Source organism: Apiotrichum porosum (assembly GCF_003942205.1).
Source record: "Apiotrichum porosum strain DSM 27194 chromosome Unknown scaffold_24, whole genome shotgun sequence".
NCBI classification, from domain to species: Eukaryota; Fungi; Basidiomycota; class Tremellomycetes; order Trichosporonales; family Trichosporonaceae; genus Apiotrichum; species Apiotrichum porosum.
The window spans coordinates 1-16,354 of record NW_021167131.1 but is presented as its reverse complement, the minus strand read 5'-3'; the positions used below and the strand labels follow the sequence as shown (position 1 = coordinate 16,354).

At 59.6% G+C, this 16,354-nt stretch overlaps 6 protein-coding genes across 6 annotated transcripts; 3 read left to right on the top strand and 3 right to left on the bottom strand.

Annotated features, from left to right (window-relative positions):
- Positions 1–451: 451 nt before the first annotated feature.
- On the top strand, positions 452–1,699 carry EHS24_005521 (uncharacterized protein; the record flags this gene model as incomplete). Its single annotated transcript, XM_028621044.1, has 1 exon — positions 452–1,699. One exon carries the CDS (start codon positions 452–454, stop codon positions 1,697–1,699), a length of 1,248 nt encoding a protein of 415 aa, XP_028471679.1.
- A 1,652-nt stretch (positions 1,700–3,351) lies between these two features.
- Positions 3,352–4,808, bottom strand: EHS24_005520 (uncharacterized protein; the record flags this gene model as incomplete). Its single annotated transcript, XM_028621043.1, has 4 exons — positions 3,352–3,657; positions 3,741–3,843; positions 3,900–4,154; positions 4,297–4,808. 4 exons carry the CDS (start codon positions 4,806–4,808, stop codon positions 3,352–3,354), a joined length of 1,176 nt encoding a protein of 391 aa, XP_028471678.1.
- A 369-nt stretch (positions 4,809–5,177) lies between these two features.
- Positions 5,178–6,638, top strand: EHS24_005519 (uncharacterized protein; the record flags this gene model as incomplete). Its single annotated transcript, XM_028621042.1, has 1 exon — positions 5,178–6,638. The coding sequence occupies one exon, from the start codon at positions 5,178–5,180 to the stop codon at positions 6,636–6,638; it is 1,461 nt and encodes a 486-aa protein (XP_028471677.1).
- A 135-nt stretch (positions 6,639–6,773) lies between these two features.
- On the bottom strand, positions 6,774–8,225 carry YIH1 (eIF2 kinase Gcn2p negative regulator; the record flags this gene model as incomplete). Its single annotated transcript, XM_028621041.1, has 6 exons — positions 6,774–7,003; positions 7,083–7,592; positions 7,757–7,820; positions 7,860–7,891; positions 7,943–8,099; positions 8,160–8,225. The coding sequence occupies 6 exons, from the start codon at positions 8,223–8,225 to the stop codon at positions 6,774–6,776; spliced, it is 1,059 nt and encodes a 352-aa protein (XP_028471676.1).
- A 3,049-nt stretch (positions 8,226–11,274) lies between these two features.
- Positions 11,275–13,337, bottom strand: EHS24_005517 (uncharacterized protein; the record flags this gene model as incomplete). The annotated part of the gene is made up of 4 exons (XM_028621040.1): positions 11,275–11,406; positions 11,473–12,730; positions 12,789–13,146; positions 13,208–13,337. 4 exons carry the CDS (start codon positions 13,335–13,337, stop codon positions 11,275–11,277), a joined length of 1,878 nt encoding a protein of 625 aa, XP_028471675.1.
- Positions 13,338–15,133: 1,796 nt separating this feature from the next.
- On the top strand, positions 15,134–16,346 carry EHS24_005516 (uncharacterized protein; the record flags this gene model as incomplete). Its single annotated transcript, XM_028621039.1, has 2 exons — positions 15,134–15,418; positions 15,531–16,346. Coding segments are annotated over 2 exons (1,101 nt in total), but the record flags the coding sequence as incomplete, so codon positions are not given.
- Between the last annotated feature and the right edge of the window lie 8 nt (positions 16,347–16,354).

The window sequence follows — 16,354 nt, the reverse complement described above, 5'->3', positions numbered from 1 at the left end:
TGGTCGCCGCGCAGTACATGGTGTTGTGTGTGTCTGGGTGGCCGCGGAGGCATATTATTGTTCCATACGCATGACGTGTGTGTGAGAGAATTTGCTTCCGTCCCACAAGACACCGCCTCACGCACACCGGCGGCCGTAGCGTCTGTGTCTTCCCCCCCTTGCGTGTCGCGCCTTCCCTCGCCTTCCCTCCCCGCCTTCCCTCCCTCCCATCACGACACGACACACACACCCCCATCCCCCATCCCCCCCCGTTTCTCTTCATCACTCCATTCTCGTCGTCTTGACAAACTCTCTTTTCTCCATCCATCCATCCACCCACCCATCCACATATATACACACAGTCCACACACTCTCTTCCCTTCTCCACCACCCCCCCACCCCCCCACCACTTGTGCTTACCCCCCTTCGCCAGACGGCCACACATCAGGCTACAGGCCATTGCCCTCACTACATGTCATCGCCCGACGCACTCCCCTACCTCCTCTCAAAGGCCCACCACCTCCCCACCCGTCCCGCATCCCTCCCCTCCCCGCCCCTCTCCGTCGCTTCAGACTCGGCACCCCCAGACTTTGACATCGACTCCCTCGTCGACCTCGCCACCACCCCGCAGTCCACCACCCTCGTCTCCCCAAAGACGGCCACCGTTTCCCCCACCACCGCTTTTACCTTTGACGCCGCCGGTGACCTCGACCTCGTCTCCTCTTCGGCCGCAAACCCCGCCGGTGCCACCACCGTCGACGCTCTTTCCAAGCACCACTTTGAGCGCTACCTCCACTACCGCGCTCTCGCTGCCCAAGCCCAGGCCGACCTCTCCCTCTCGTACATCAACGGCCACCTGATGGCTCCTGACGACCTCCCTTCCCTCAAGGACCGCAACATGCTCGCCATCCAGCAGCAGCAATTCGTCCCCTCGCCGGCCACCCAGGCCCCGAGCCTCTGGAACAACCAGATCTTCACCTACCAGCAGCAGCAGCAGGCCCAGCAGGCTCAGCAGCACCAGCAGCAGGTCTTCCACGCTCAGCAGCAGGCTCAGGCCCACCTCCAGGCCGCCGAGGCCGCACAGGTCCAGGCTGCCGCCACCCAGCGCATGTACTACATGCCCCAGCCTGCCCGTGTCGACGCTGCCGGCCTCAACGCCACCCAGCAGCCCCCTCCCCTCTGGTCCCGCCACTCGGGTAGCACCTCGGTCTCGGGTGCCTCGCCTCCCTTCCCTTCCACCCCGACCTACCAGTCGGCTAACGGTGTCAACTCTGCCGCCGACTCGAACGGTCCCTCGTTCGGCGCAGGCCACCACGACATGGACGGCGACGAGGAGGACGAGCTCGACTTTGGCTCCCCCGGCGGCGAGCACGGCTCCATCCCCAACCTCCACGGCGGTGGCCGCGGCTACATCCCGGGCAAGACCCCCGACGACCCCAAGAAGCGCCACAAGTGCCACGTCTGCGGACGTGGCTTTGCTCGCGCCTTCAACCTCAAGTCGCACGTCCAGACCCACGACCCCCTCCGCCCCAAGCCCCACCAGTGCCCGCACCCCATGTGCAAGCGCTCGTTCTCGCGTCTTCACGACCTCGAGCGTCACCGCCAGGGCATCCACTCGGACGGCCCCCTCGTCGACGCAAAGCGCCAGGGCGTCAGCCCCAGCGTCGTCCGCGCCCAGTCGCGCATGCAGCGTCGCGCCGAGACTGGCGGTCTCATTTGAGCGTCCCCTTAGATGGGGTCACCGTTGTCACCTTCGTCGTCGTCGTCGTCGTCACCGATAACGACCGCGTCTGTCACCAACGTGCTGCCCTCGTCGCGCTCTACCCCCCCCTTGTTAAATTTGACATGCTTTTCGCTGTCACCCCCCACCCAACCATTCCTCTCCTGGCTCTACCTCTCTAGAGTCATACCGCGTCCCCCTCCTCTCCTCTATCCCCGCACTGTCCAAAACGCAGCACCGTCGCCGCGGCGGCATATAGAGTGAACGAGAACCTACGCCCCGCGTAGGTATGGACCAAGGGTATGACGGCCGATGGCCAGGCCCCCTCCCTCAACTCCAACTCCCCTCTCCCTCCCCCACCAACCACCACACCATCGTTACCACCCTGATTCACCAATCCACTTTCGCCCATCCCCAACCGCTTTTTCGTTTCCGAGCTCGAAGCCCGTCACCTCAACCCTTGCTACTACTACTACTCCCTACCCCACCCTCCTTGCCAGTTATTACGACCGCCTCAACCATCCCGTGACCCGGTTGGTGCCCTGTGGGCATCCTTCCGGCTAGCCTAGTGATAGGTTCCTGCGCCGTCCAGTAACTGTGACCGACATCCAGATTCATGTAGACCACGGAGACGACATCTTGTATGATATAGCAACAATGAAAATGAAAACCCCCATTAGAGACAACAACAGTTGCACAGCAGCGGGCGACTGACAAGACAGGCTTGAGAAAGTGGGCCAGGTAACATCAGCTGACCGAGATTGACCGCGGATTGCGCCCAACCGAGGCCGCGTTGAGAGACCGAGGGAGGCTACGAGGAAAAAGTTTGTGTGTCAGCCTCGCTTGTGCCCACGAAATGCGGGCGACGCAACACCGGCCGGTACAGACGTACAGACTCGGGTGCCGGCGTACAACGCAACCGGGTGAGGGAAGACGGACCATGTCGCCAAGACCAGACCGATAAAACATGTCACAAAGTTGCGCCGTCACGACGATTCGGAAAGCGTCGTAACCGGGCCGGGCAGGATTGACAATGAGATGCAGCGACGAAGCGACGAAGCGACGAGGAACGCCCCCGCGCAATGTCATGTCATGTTGGCAAGGAACGTGACGGGGAATGGAGAAACCAGACACACACAAAGTGAGAAAAAACGGACTGGCGGGCGCGACCGGGCCTATGGAGAGGCCGTCCGGCGCGGTACGCCGGTCTCGACGCATGGACGCGACGGCCTTGACGGCCTTGACGACGCGGGATCACGAGTGGCGCTTGGGACGATGCTTGGAACAAGGGGTGCAAGGCGACCCTACCCAACGGTAACGAAGAGAGGCTGTGAGCGTGGCGCCACTAATGGAGCGCTTTACGCGTTGGGTCATGGGTCATGGACGAATAACAATGTCATGCTAGGTTTACGTTAGGGTTGATGGTTCTCTAATGCTCTCTTGTCTACACGCCGAGCCCGTGCCGGGACTCGCGGTCGTGGGTGGGGTGGTGGGTGGATCACCCCGGACGTCCTCCGCCGATAAGGACCCTCCCTCTGGCCCAGAAATACTCTCTACTGTACTCCATGCCCCGAGTCCGGCCTCGCCGTCTCTCTCGTCTCTCCGTCTAAACTGTCGCCGAGGAGCGCTTACCTTGGCGACATACTATCGCCTTAGTCACGCTCGCGATCAAACGTCACCAAGCCATCCCACGGCAACGACCCTTCAAACACCACAAACCCGGCTGGCGGGGCCATGGCGTCACCCCTGCCACTCTCGTCCTCGCGCAGTGTTGTGGGTACCGTAATGTCGCCCACGGGTGTCAGGGGCGGGCACCACTCGAGCAGCTGGGCGAGTTCGGGCGTCGAAGCGTGGTAAGGTGGATAGCGCGAGAAGGGGTTGCGGTCCGCACGCTTGAATGATAATGGGGGACGGCAGCCCGAGGGGGAGAAGAGGAAGGGGGCGTAGCCGTGCTTGAGCTGGGTTCGTTAGCTTTTTGCCCATGGCTTAACCGTTGGTGAAGCGTGCGCTGGTGCCAACACCAACGACAGACTCTACTCACCTCGCCAGCATAGTGTTCAGTCGTGTCGCCCTCGTCGTCGATACCGATATACGTGAACCGCGCCGCAGGGAAGCGGATGGCACCGCGATGGAGCTGCTCAAACCTGGACCGCAACGTCAGCCTCAGTCTTTCCTCTCCGCGCCTGGACCTTCTACTCACCTGCTCTTCTTCATGCCATATCCAACAACGGTGACCTTGTCAGGCCACCGCCCAGTGACCTCCCTGAACCGCGCCATGGAGAAGACGAGGTTCTCGTAGCTGTCGAGAGCGTACTCTTCTGTCGTTGCGCGCATGGACGGAGGCAAGACCGAGGACGAGTCAGGCGAGGTGGGGAGGAGGTTACGGGCGGCTGCTAGGCGGTGGTAGCTTGCGCCCTCGGAGAGCGGGGAGGTGAGGCGAGGTCGGGTCGCGCCGCTGAGAGGTTAACTTGTGGACGGGAGCAAGAGGAGCAAGACGTAGTTGAAGCAGACGTTACGAGCTGCACCAGGCCATTCCGGTGCGATGAATCGTACCAGACACCTGGCAACGCTCTCCCCTTTCTCTCTCCTTGACTCACCCAGAGAACACAAGCAAAGTGTGCGGGTCCTTGACGAGCATCTCGGCCGCAGTCTCAATGTGTTGGATGTACGTGTTGACGCTGCCGCCACGCTGCATGGTCTCGAGGACCCACTGGTCGTCGTGGTGAGCCTCGGTCGCATCGTGTCCCGTCCACACGGCATGGCCAGGGACAACAACGAGATGGTTGACACTCGCCATCCGGCGATCGCGGTTGATAGTGGCTTCAACCGATGGTGGGCGTCCAGAGTCCAGCTGTTCGGGAGCGACCACCTCGTCCCATTCCTTTCTAGCCAGGTCGATCGGGCTCGGCTGGATATGCGGTGCAAGGGCATACTGCACATTGGTGAGTAGCGACAGGCAGAGAATGGCAAACAACAACGACACGGCAAGGTTGGTCAACCGGGTGCGCTGTCGGAGCACGCCCATGACGGATCCGCTCAAGGGCAGCGGGGCGTAGGCGCCTGCGGGAGCACGCATGCTCCTGCGCGCCGTGTTGGGGACGGGGAGCATGACGCGTTGAGTTGAAAGCCGGGGGAGCGCGGGGGAGAAAGTGGGCCAAGAGGAAGGATTGATGACCAGAACGGAGCGTTGCTGGCGACCACCACGAAGACCATCGTCGCGAACGGCTGAATCTGAATGCGGGGAGATTGATTGCACATTGACGTGTATTCTTAAGTGTCCGTATCAATTAGGACGACATAAAAAGGCACATTTCTAATATATACTTCCGCTAATAACCAAGAGCTAATTCCACGACTTTGCCACCAGACGCGTCGACGCGTGAAAGGTCAGAGGCGCCAGAGGCCCGGACGGGCCACATGAGCAAAGTCCACTCACCCCTTTTGTTGTTGTTGTCGTCTCTCCCGTCACTCTTGGTGCATGCCCGCCATCGACATCTCTGGTGAACGGGCTGCAATCCCACACGCAGCGATCACCAAGCACATCACCCCCGGACGACAGTTCCTCCCCGTATCCTCGTCCCCAGCGGGGCTAGCGGAAGAAGACGACGACGACGACGACGACACGGACCCAGAAAGAACCCCGGTCAACAACAACAACATGCCGCCGACAGCTTCCAAAACGTCCGCGCAACAGACACTGCCCTCACTCATCCCGGGATTCCTTGACAGGTCCACGGCCAGCACAGCTTCACCGTCTGCCTCGACAACACGTACGCTACGCACCGCCACTCATAAACGCACGACCTCGACAATACACTCGCCCACAACGGCGTCTTCCTCTAAGCCTTCCTCGCATCTTCCCCCGTCCTCCATTCCGATGATTGACGACGACGACGAGTTTGAGGGAATCCAAGAGATATCAGAGTCCGAGTTTCCGCCCGAGCTTGTGCCCCGCAGTGTGCGCAAACGCCCAAGGACGAGCATTGGCACAAAGAATGGTGAGTTTTGTGGGGAGCTGACGGGGCGGGCGATGCTAACACGGCCAGCAACACCGCCATCATCCAACTGGGACACGGACGCCATCGACCTCTCTGGACCCTCTTCGTCTCCTCCTCTTCTCCGCTCGTCAAGGACATCTCCGGACAAGATGGACACCTCCCCAATCCCACCTCGTAAACCTCCTACCCGCCGCCGCGTCGTCTCCGATACCGACATGGACGAAAGCGACGACGACCGTGTCCCGCTCACCAAGCCGGCTTCCAAAGACAAGGGCAAGGGCAAGGCCAGGCCTATTGTGGAGTTTACGCCCGAGCCTGAAGTGGAGCCAGAGGCTCTCCCTGGGCTAGGCGCTTCGAAGAGCCGCACCGCTCACCGTGGATCGGGTGGATCAGACGCCGACGAGTCTGACGAGTTCGACTTTGACGACTTGGACGCCACTGCCTTATACGGCCTCCCGTTCCCTGGCGACGGTTATAACATGCCCAACTTTGCCGCCCGCTCGCGTAGTGCCCAAATGGTCGAGGACGACGACGACCGTGATCCCCTCGCCGCGATCGGTATTACCAATCGCCCAAAGACCAAGACACCCAAGGGCAAGACGAGTGCGACAGGCGGAGTGCAAGCGTTAGCCAACACAACCTCACTGCCCGTCGTCGAGTTTGCCGACCTCACGCTCCTGCCTCAACTCGACGAGCGCTGGCAGGCGTTTTACAGAGACCACTGGCGCCGCGGTGCAGATAACAGTGATGATGAAAGGGATGGCGGCGGCGGCGGAGGAGGAGGAGGAAGGCGCGACGATGGAGACGAGGAACAAGAGTTTGGCGTCGCTGTCCAGGCCAGCAAGCCCGGGAGGGGTGGGTTTGGCCGTTTCGGCGGACGCCCCAGTCGCGGTGGCCGTGGCAAGGCTCGCGGTTGGAAGCGTGGACGCGGTAAGAGGTAGGCAGTCAAGTAGCAAAGACGAGCACAAGAGCCAGAGACCCAAGCAGTGTTTATAGTCGCATTTGTTGTGTCCCATTCATCCCCTGTGACCATATGCAGTTCTATGTAATATCCCTCTGTTCCAAAGAAGGAAGGTCTACTTTCTACCCTTCTTCTTTCCTCCCCCTCCGCCGCTCACCTCATCCAACAACCCACCAAGCTCGAGTGCGTCTCTCGCAGCCTGGTTGATGTGCTTGAACCGATCAGGACCCAGGTGAATGCCGCCAAACCACCTCGTCACCACCACGAGCACGTCCTCGAGCTCGAGGATGTCGAGCAAGTGCTTGAGCCGTGAGCCGGCTTGGGTCTCGCCATCGTCGTCATAGTCTGGTCACGAGGTCAGCTATAGTTGAGAGACGGCCTCGTCTTGCTGCGCTCTGCGCTCGCCTCAGTACGTGCCACTCACCACTCTCAACCACCCGCCCAGCCGCACCCCCAGCCTCCCTCACGGCACGATACGCCCAGATGGTCGGATGAGCCGCCCGCGCAACCCTCTTGTCCTCTAGCAGGTGTGCCACGACGGCCATAACGTCGTCCTCGTCGGTGATCTTGCACGCGTGTCCGACAAACGCACTCTTCCGGTCCAGGATGGGCTCGGACGTGAACAGTTTCGGCAGTGGCCGAGCGGGTTTGGCGGAGGGCTTGGGTCTCTCCAGTGCCAGGCGCGCAAGTGACGCTTCCACTGCTGCGGCCTCTGCGCGGGACGGAGCAGGGTCGCGCTCAGCGGGTGTAGACGCGCCGGTGCCCGAGCGACCGCCCGTACGCGCTGCCTCGCCAGCGCCTACCTCTGCGACCCGCGCGGCGTGCCATGTGCCCACGAGGGACTGGACATGGACCAGGCCGTCAAAGACACATACGTCCCCGGGGACAAAGGGGACGCCTGCAGAGGTGATATACGTGCGGGTAATGTCGCCGACTGGGACCGTTAGCTGTGTGATGTGCGGAGGTGGACGAGGCAAGCGCATAGTGTTGAATGAGCTTGAACAGGGGCAGCTGTACAGGGCTTGCAAACTGCAAGGACACGTCCGTCTCCCGCAAACTCCTTGCGACGCCGAACCCAGACGTCTTGAAGCAACTCACAAAGTCCAGAATCGATAGGGAACGCGCCCACATATCTCCCCAGCAGCTGCAACAGAGGCGCGTTCTGGGGATATGTAGGTGGCAGTGAAACCAACACCCTCACTTTGGGCACATCCTCTGCTCCGTCCTCCCAGCCTGGGATCGATAGCTCGTATCGTATCCGATCGCCTGAGGAGGGGGCCGCACCAGCGGAAGAGCCAGCAGGCGATGACACAGAAGGCGAGTTGACGCGCGACGGGCCTGGAGAGCGGAGACGTATAGATCCGGGATAGATTGATTCGAGGGCCTCAAGCTCGTATGCTATGGACGAGCGGTCGTCGTCGGACGCAAGGAGGGAGATGTACTGTTTGGTTTGTCAGACGGAAACCAGATTTCGCTTGAAACCGGGCAAGCCGACACTTACCTCCTGCAGCTCCTCGGGATCGGTAGGGGCGCCTTCATCGTCGGCAGATAGCCTTGGTGGGTCCATGGTGTTCCGTTCTTGTGTTATTTCGACTGCAAGACGATGCAAGGCAGGATGGTATCGAATATTGGTGGGCACATTGTCCATTACCAGGCGGGTGGAGGCAGGGTGAGCCTCGGAAAAACACATCTCATGACTCGCGCTCGAATCCGGGGAGTGGCGAGACCTGGCTCGCTCAGGCCTCTGTACCTCTGTGTGCACTGGACAGCATACTGAATCGTAAGCATTGTCTAGCTGTACCTCTGTGCTGAAACAGTGATACCCTATGCAAAGGACTATGCATTTACTCCTCCCCAGCCGACCGAGTTGTGTAGGCCCTCTTCATGCACACCCAAACGCCGCAGATCACGTGACCTTGTGCCCCGTCGCATTCCATGCCCTCCACTTGCGGCGTCCACCTCAGCTCGTGGATTGTGTTTCCTTGCCTTCCTTCCATCCATCCACTCATCCTTTCTGTCGCTCCTCGCATCCACACATCCATCAGATGACTGACTCGGCACAATGCCCACAACCTTCTACGCCGTGAGCCGCGGTCACGTGGCCGGCGTGTATCGCACGTGGGAGGAAGCAGTAGTGCAGGTGAGTGTATGTGCGTTCAGGCCAAAACATTGACATCAGATGGACGGCTTCCCTCACCCCGACTTTGAGTCATTCGACGACGAGGATGAAGCATATGTAAGTGGTCATTGTCTGTCTGGCGCTTTGCTTACTATAAGGCCTTTGTTTATGGGGCGAGCGCCATGGATCGGACAGGAGCCGGGGTCAATGGTCGCGTCAACCGTGGCCCGGACCTCGTCGACATGTCGAGAAGTGCCGACAATGACCTCAGCTGCAGCTTTGAGGACCCTGAAATTGAACGCGCTGGCCCACACGATAATCTCAAACGTGATCAAATCAAAGCGAGCTCCCCGTCTCACCGTTCCTCCTCGCCACCCCCCCAGCCGCACATCCCAGGCCATCTCCCCTCTCCCCCTTCTCCCCCATCATCTTCGCTATCCGATGAGCCAACCCTTGTCGACCCCATTCCCGATCGACCCCCACAAGTAGAGCCCGATCCCGAGCTCTCTCCTGATCAAGCTGCGTGCCTCGCTCGTATTCTTGCTGGAGAGAACATATTCTTCACCGGCTCCGCAGGTACCGGCAAGTCGCTCCTCCTGCGCGCCATCATCAAGGCGTTCCACCCATCAGTGGTCATTCCCTTCGATCCTGGTGCGCCCCCCACCCGAATTGTAGCAGTTACTGCATCCACCGGAATAGCGGCACTGTGAGTATCCTTTCTACCTGCCTCTAGACTCCGCATTAAACAGACAGGAACATTTCTGGTGTGACTCTTCACTCGTGGGCCGGATGTGGCTTGGCACAGCGCGAGGCCCACATCCTCGTCGCACAAGTTCAGAGGAATCCTAGACTCGTGAAGCGGTGGAACGACACGGACGTCCTGATCGTCGATGAAATTTCAATGATTCATGGAACCCTCCTCGACAAGTTTGACAAGATTGGTCGCGCCGTCCGCGGCCATCCTGGCAAGCCTTTTGGTGGTATCCAATTGGTATTCTCGGGCGACTTCCTTCAACTCCCTCCGGTAACCAAGGACGGCCCCCCGGACTTTGCATTTGACGCCAAGGTCTGGGATGCGGCATTCCCCAGGTCCAGCATGATCACTCTCCAACGGGTTTTCAGGCAGACCGACGCCCAGCTCGTGGAGACTCTTGAGCGAATGAGAGTTGGACAGTTGAATCCTGCAGACGACCTGCTGCTACAGAGTTGTCAGCGGTCGCTCGAGTGCCCCGAAGGCACCCTCCCCGTCCAGCTGTACGCTCGCCGGCACGACGTCGACAGCAAAAACCTCGACCATCTCCTGAAGCTGCCAGGCAAGATCACAGAATACGTAGCCGTGGACACCGGGTTTAAAGACGCGCAGGGCGTGCCTATTCCGGACGGCGTGGCAACCAAACTGCTGGATGATAATTCCCGCTGGCCTAGGCTTCTGGAAGTCAAGGTCGGCGCCCAGGTGATGCTTGTCAAGGTATGTACCATGCCGAAGCGGGACCTGACAATCTGCAGAACTGGCACTCGGGACTGGTAAACGGAAGTCTTGGTGGGTTTATATGGTAACAAAACTGCGACAAAGCTGACCACCAGGCGAGGTTATTGGCTTCAAGACTGCCGAGGAGGCGATCAAGGAGGGAATGCCAAAGGACGACCGGATTCCTCCTGGCCACAACTGGCCTTTGGTCAGATTCAATGGCCACAAAGTCGGGTCGCAGTGGAAACCGCCTCAAACCCACTTGGTTCCCTCAATGCAACTGGAGATGGAGAACCCCGATGGTACCACCCGCGCCACCCGTGTGCAAGTGCCCTTGATTCTGGCCTGGGCCATGACGATCCACAAGGCACAGGGCCTCACGCTTGACCGCGTGTCTGTCAACCTTGCAGGCGTGTTTGAGGACGGCCAAGCCTATGTCGCTTGCTCTCGCTCAACGTCTCTGTCGGGTCTGCAGATCTTCAACTACACGCGCCCCCGGTGGGTGATAACGCATGAAGGGTGAAATGACGCTAACGGACTAGTGTCATGACCAGCGTCCGAGTTTTGGCATGGACAAAGGAGATGGACGACGAAGACGAATGGGATAGGCTGATTGCGAACTCGGACTTTGAGTACTAGGATTTCAAACCATGTGTTGTGGCATATTTGCATTTACTGTATATAGCCAGAGAGAGAGAGTCATGTAGCGAACGACGTGTTGTAGGCCACCAGTACAGATCTTATTGAGTCTCGAAGCAGAAGAGTACTATGTAGAACCTCTCCGAGTCAACTGCGCGTGACCGGCTTCCAGGAAAGCTGACAATTCACCGAAAGGTAATCGGCAGACAAGTACTGTAACTGTGGCCAAGTGGCCCAACAAGGGTTTGCATTATAACGATAGACAACCACATGAGATACGCGTGTGTGGACGGAACAACGGACGAGAATGAATCCCGTTGCAAATGGACAGTTACTGTACACCCTAATGATAACAGACGGTGACGTGTTGGAGAAGGGGGTTGACAAATGCTAGAAAACCTGGCCTGGGGCCTTGCACGAGTATGCGACCGTGACGCCTGCCTCATAAGAAGCCTTGGCCTGCATCACACCGGCGTATACACCGACGCCAGCGAGAGAGAGGGAGCCTGCAACGAGAATGATCTGAGAAATGTCAGCGTTTTGTCGTTTTGTGCCACGGCCACGGCCACAGCAGACGACAAGACGCACAAGTGCCACCTTGGCATACCAATAGGCGGCAAACCCGCGCCGCCAGCGAGAAATGTCGCGCCACGAGTCCGAGCGGTTGGTGTATGGCTCCATTCCCGGGCGCCAGGGGTAGTCGCCCGCCATGGCATCCTTTTGTATCCAGTGGCCGAGGAGGAGAACGGGCGGGAAGGTGTAGGTCATTTGAAGAATAAACGCCGACCCAATGACGGTGTTGAGGTCTGAAATGTTGGGGATTGCCGAGCCAATCACCCACGCGAGGACCCAGTACAGCGCCGTGGTGCCAGACCACCACACGGCGCTCTTCTTGGACGACAGGGAGGGTGCGCCCAGCAGCCCGCGGGATAAGACGCGGTAAACGACCTTTGCGCCAATGTGGGCGTACAGGATGGCAGTGACTGCGAGGCAAAACATGCCGATGATGTTGGTGACGGCCTGGAACGCAATGTTGGCAATGTTGACCGTGGGGAGAATGGCCGTATACTGGCCCTGCATCGAGTAGCAGAACAGTCCAAAGAACATGTAGGTCAGGTAGCAGATGAACTGACCCCAGAGGGCGGCCTTCCAAAAGTCGGCGGGTCGACGCATCTCGACCATGAACTCTGTAAAGATCGTGGCCCCTCCGTACGCAAAGACGCAGAGCTGTACAGCCCCGACTTGCTGGTACCATCCGCCTGCTGCTTCACGGCCGACCCAGCCAGACACTTTGACGGGCTGGCCGAGGTCCTTGTGGCTCGATTCCGAGGGTACAGGGTCGTACATTGCCACGCCAAACATGGTGAGGATCATAATGCCGACGTTTAGATAAAAGTTGAGGTTTGTGATAATGGCAATGGTACGCAGCATGCGCGACTGTGACAGTGCAAAGCCTGCCAAGGCAAAGAAGACGTTGAGTGCAAGAAAACAAAACTTGAAGTTGATGATTTGCGACAGAGCCTTGCCGTCCATGATGAGGAACATGCCGACTTGGACAAGCAGTTGGGCGCTCTGGAAAAAGTTGAACACGTATTTCGCCCAACCGCCAAACGTCCGTTCGGCAATGTCTGCGTACGACTTGACAGGGTACCGTTCCGAGTCGAGCGCGAGGTACAGTTTCCACAGGATCTGGCCACTGGCGAACGCGAGGAGGAAGAAGAGGGTGAAGACCAGGATGCCTGGTCCGTAGCCGAGCAGCTTGAACGCTTGTGGCGCGGTAAACCAGCCCATCATGTCCGACACGATCAGGAAGAAGACGACCTGCCAGCTAGCCGTGCGCATCAGGCTTCCCCCAAGGTTAGCTCCAGTATATACATACTGACAGGACGAGCATTGTGGCTCACCGATATGCCGACTCGGCCTCCCGCGGTGTCAGGATGAATGACCCATCGACATCGCGGGTAGCGAGTTCTGTGCTGGACTGGTGTTTATCCGACGACGTGTAGTGGGACGTGTTTGGCGACGCCGGTCCGTGGTGGGGCACATCGTTGACACCATCCGTCCAACCCCAGCCCAACAGCGTCGGCGACTGTGGCCGCTGTGACTCGGATTTGGGCGTCACAGCCACACCTTCGCCGGTGATCCGCTTCCAAAAGACTGTCCAGGGCGCATCGGGGACTGGGCGGTGGTCGCTGGCTTCTCGTCTACGCTCCTTGGCCGCATAGTGCAGGTAGACGTCGAGGGGCTGCTGGTTGATGGTGGCTGGAATTGAACTATCAGCACCTGGCGACACGGAGGACCCCACCTGGGTGCCATCACTCACGGTCCTCGGTGGCGTCCTCTGAGGGAACCAGTGGGGCTTCACGGTCTGTGGTCCTCCGTGGCCTCAACGGGGAGGAGGGCGTCTCGAGCTCCAGGAAGGTGACCGTCTTGTCATGACTGTCTGCGGACATGGTTGCGCGCAGGTTGACAAGGTAGTGTGAGAGGTGAAGACAAGAAGCAACTCTCCAAAGCCCAAACGGGGTACAGCAGTAGTGAGTGAGTGACTCACAGCGGGGCTCAGACATCCTCTCCCCGCGACGGGCGACCTGCATTCAGAGGATCAGAGGACGTTCCCTTCTGTGACATGCCCGGGACGGATCGAGAACCAGCGTAATGGATCCGCGACACACAGAACCTAGAGCCTGCGGACTAGCCCTTGTGCTGGCGGGTGGGATCCTCTGTGCATCAAGCCCTCGTGGATACCAGTCTCACAAGGTTGGACGAGCGATCCTGAAGTTTGCGGGTGTAAGCAAGTACGCTTTGGTGTTGTGGCAATGCCGGCTGGCGGCGTACCAGCTAACGGCGCCAAAGCAAAGGACTGCGGCATGAGTGAGCGAGCCTACTCGGGGCTGGAGCGAAGCATGCCCTCAAGCATGCTGTCAGAGGCGGCCCACTTCCGCTGTATTTTGACTACGACTGTAACGTACTTGCCGTTCATGGCGTGTGCTGGCCGTTGATCCGTTGATTCACCAGTCACACCCTGGGTCTCTGCGTCGGGCTGATAACGGTATGCGGGACGTGGTTGCCTTGGGGCTTGTTTCCGCCTGCGCAACAACTCGGCACCAGGGGTATAATTTGTCCTTGTTGGATTGGAGCGCCGGAGGGGAGGGGGAGGGGTGGTCCTGCTGCTCAGTAGCTGTAGGGGTGACAGCACTGGCGCTCTGGAAACGGAATGGCGTACGACGGCTTTCGCAAAGCTTGGCTTGGTGAGTGATCGTCTTTTCTCACAGGCACACCTACTCTCTTTGCTCTGTCATCTCGAATCTGCTGTACCTGTGGCCTGTGGGACTGGAAAGAGGACACGGCGTAGTCTCGCGAGCCTGATTTTGCCTGAACGGCTGTTGTTGGGAAGTGAGGCGTTCCAGACGGCGGTACGGCGGCATGCGGGCTGCGTGTGTCGATCCCACCGACCGAGTATAGTGCGAATAGGCCCCAGAAGTGTCCTATGCATATCCCCGTCTCCTGACGGTTGGACCAGGTCACCAGGTTCACCAGGTTCAGCACTTCAGCAATGGGCCACATGTCTCTCCACATGGTTGGGAGACCAGGCGCCGTTTTCCGCCTTATGACCGGTCCGTCGTTCTTTGGGGGTCTTTGGCCAGGGAGAGAGATATACATGTCCTCGAGTATGGGGGTGAGCATGAGTTGCACAGAGCTGCTTATGTATATACACCCAGAGACCACAGACACACAAGCACTCTAGGAGAGAGAGCAAAAGACGAGGACAGAGTATGCACACGTTGATTCTGAGCTTCCTGTTGATCATGTCATCCATCCGGCGATCCACACCAATCCCCCCCAGCTGCCGAGGTGGTGCGTTTGTGGCAACCAATGTGTCGCACCAATGGCCAGTGGTGTGGTGTGTCTCAAGATGAAGGACGACAGTGTGCAGACGCGCAGTAACGACAGCGCTGGCCGCCAGTGCATGGCCGTGGTGTCATGACTGGGTGTGCTGTGCATGCCCGCCATTGCTATCTCGGGCGGAACCACCGCAGCAAGGAACCCCCCCTGTTCGACCTGTTCGGCGCCAATCACGCGGCCATCGCCGACGGCCTCTGCTGTGGATGGCTGGGTGACACCACACGACCGTCGCTTTATCATATGAACAACAACAATCCTCAACTCGACACCATCTCTCCCCCTGCGTCTGCACTCACACTCTTCTTGTCATATACCACACACAGCCATCCCCAACCAAGTCACCACCATGGCGAGTGAGAACACGCCCCTCCTCCCAGAACCCACACCCAGCTCGCCGCGCAGGTCGGGCCGCCGCACAAGCCTGTCCAACTGGCCTGTACCATTCTTGAATCGCAACGGCAGCAGCAGCGGCGATGCAGCACCCAAGCAAACCGAACAGCGCCGCACATATGCCCTGTACGCTCTCCTCCTTATCCTCGGTGTGGGCGTCGGTGTGGGCGGTACACTCCTCATCGAGCACCCCCCAAAGACCAGGCCGCCCATGGTTCCGCCCGTCTACTCGTTGCCACCGGTGAGTGTTTGCCACCAGAGCTCAGGTCCATGTTATGCACTGCGACCGTGGTCACGAAGATGTCTTTTACATTGCCATTGTCATGTGCTCATGCCTCCCCCCTCCTCCTCAGCCCACGGGTCTCCCCCGCAACCCCGCTTACCTGATGGGCCCCGGCAAGGCCGCGGTGGCCAGCGAGGACATTACGTGTTCCGACCTGGGTCTGGCCATTCTGCGCGACAAGAATGGCACCGCCGTCGACGCTGCCATCACGTCGACACTGTGTGTCGGTCTGCTCAATGGATTCAGTGCTGGCATCGGCGGCGGCGGGTTTGCGCTTGTTAGCATCCCCCCAGCGACGGCCGACGACGACGCCGAGTCCCCCGCCCACGGCGACCCTGAGGATGAATACGCCTTTGACGTCAAGGATCACGAGAACGCCGAGGACGATGGCGGCGTGCTCTTCCAGAATGGCGCCGCTGCGGCTGCTGCTGGCAAGAACAAGCCCAAACCTCCAGCACGGCCGAATGTCATGGCCATTGACTTTCGAGAGACGTCGCCGGCTGCGTCCACTGCCAAAATGTACAAGAAGGACCGCGGGGCATCGCAGGTCGGCGGACTGGCCGTCGGAGTCCCCGGCGAGCTGCGCGGTCTCGAGGCAGCGCACAAGCTGTATGGCAAGGTTCCCTGGGCCGAGCTCGTGCAGCCGGTCGCCGACCTGGCACGCCAGTGGCAAGTGAGCCGCGAGCTTGCGCGCCGTATCCGCATCTTTGGCACGTTCATGCTGGACGACCCCGTCTGGGCCGAGGTGTATGCACCCAAGGGTACGTTGCTGGTCGAGGGCGACTGGATCAGCCGACACAAGTATGCCGACACGCTCGAGGTTATCGCGCGCGAGGGTCCCGGAGCCCTGTACACTGGGGCCATTGCCGACGATATCGTCAACACTGTCCAGGC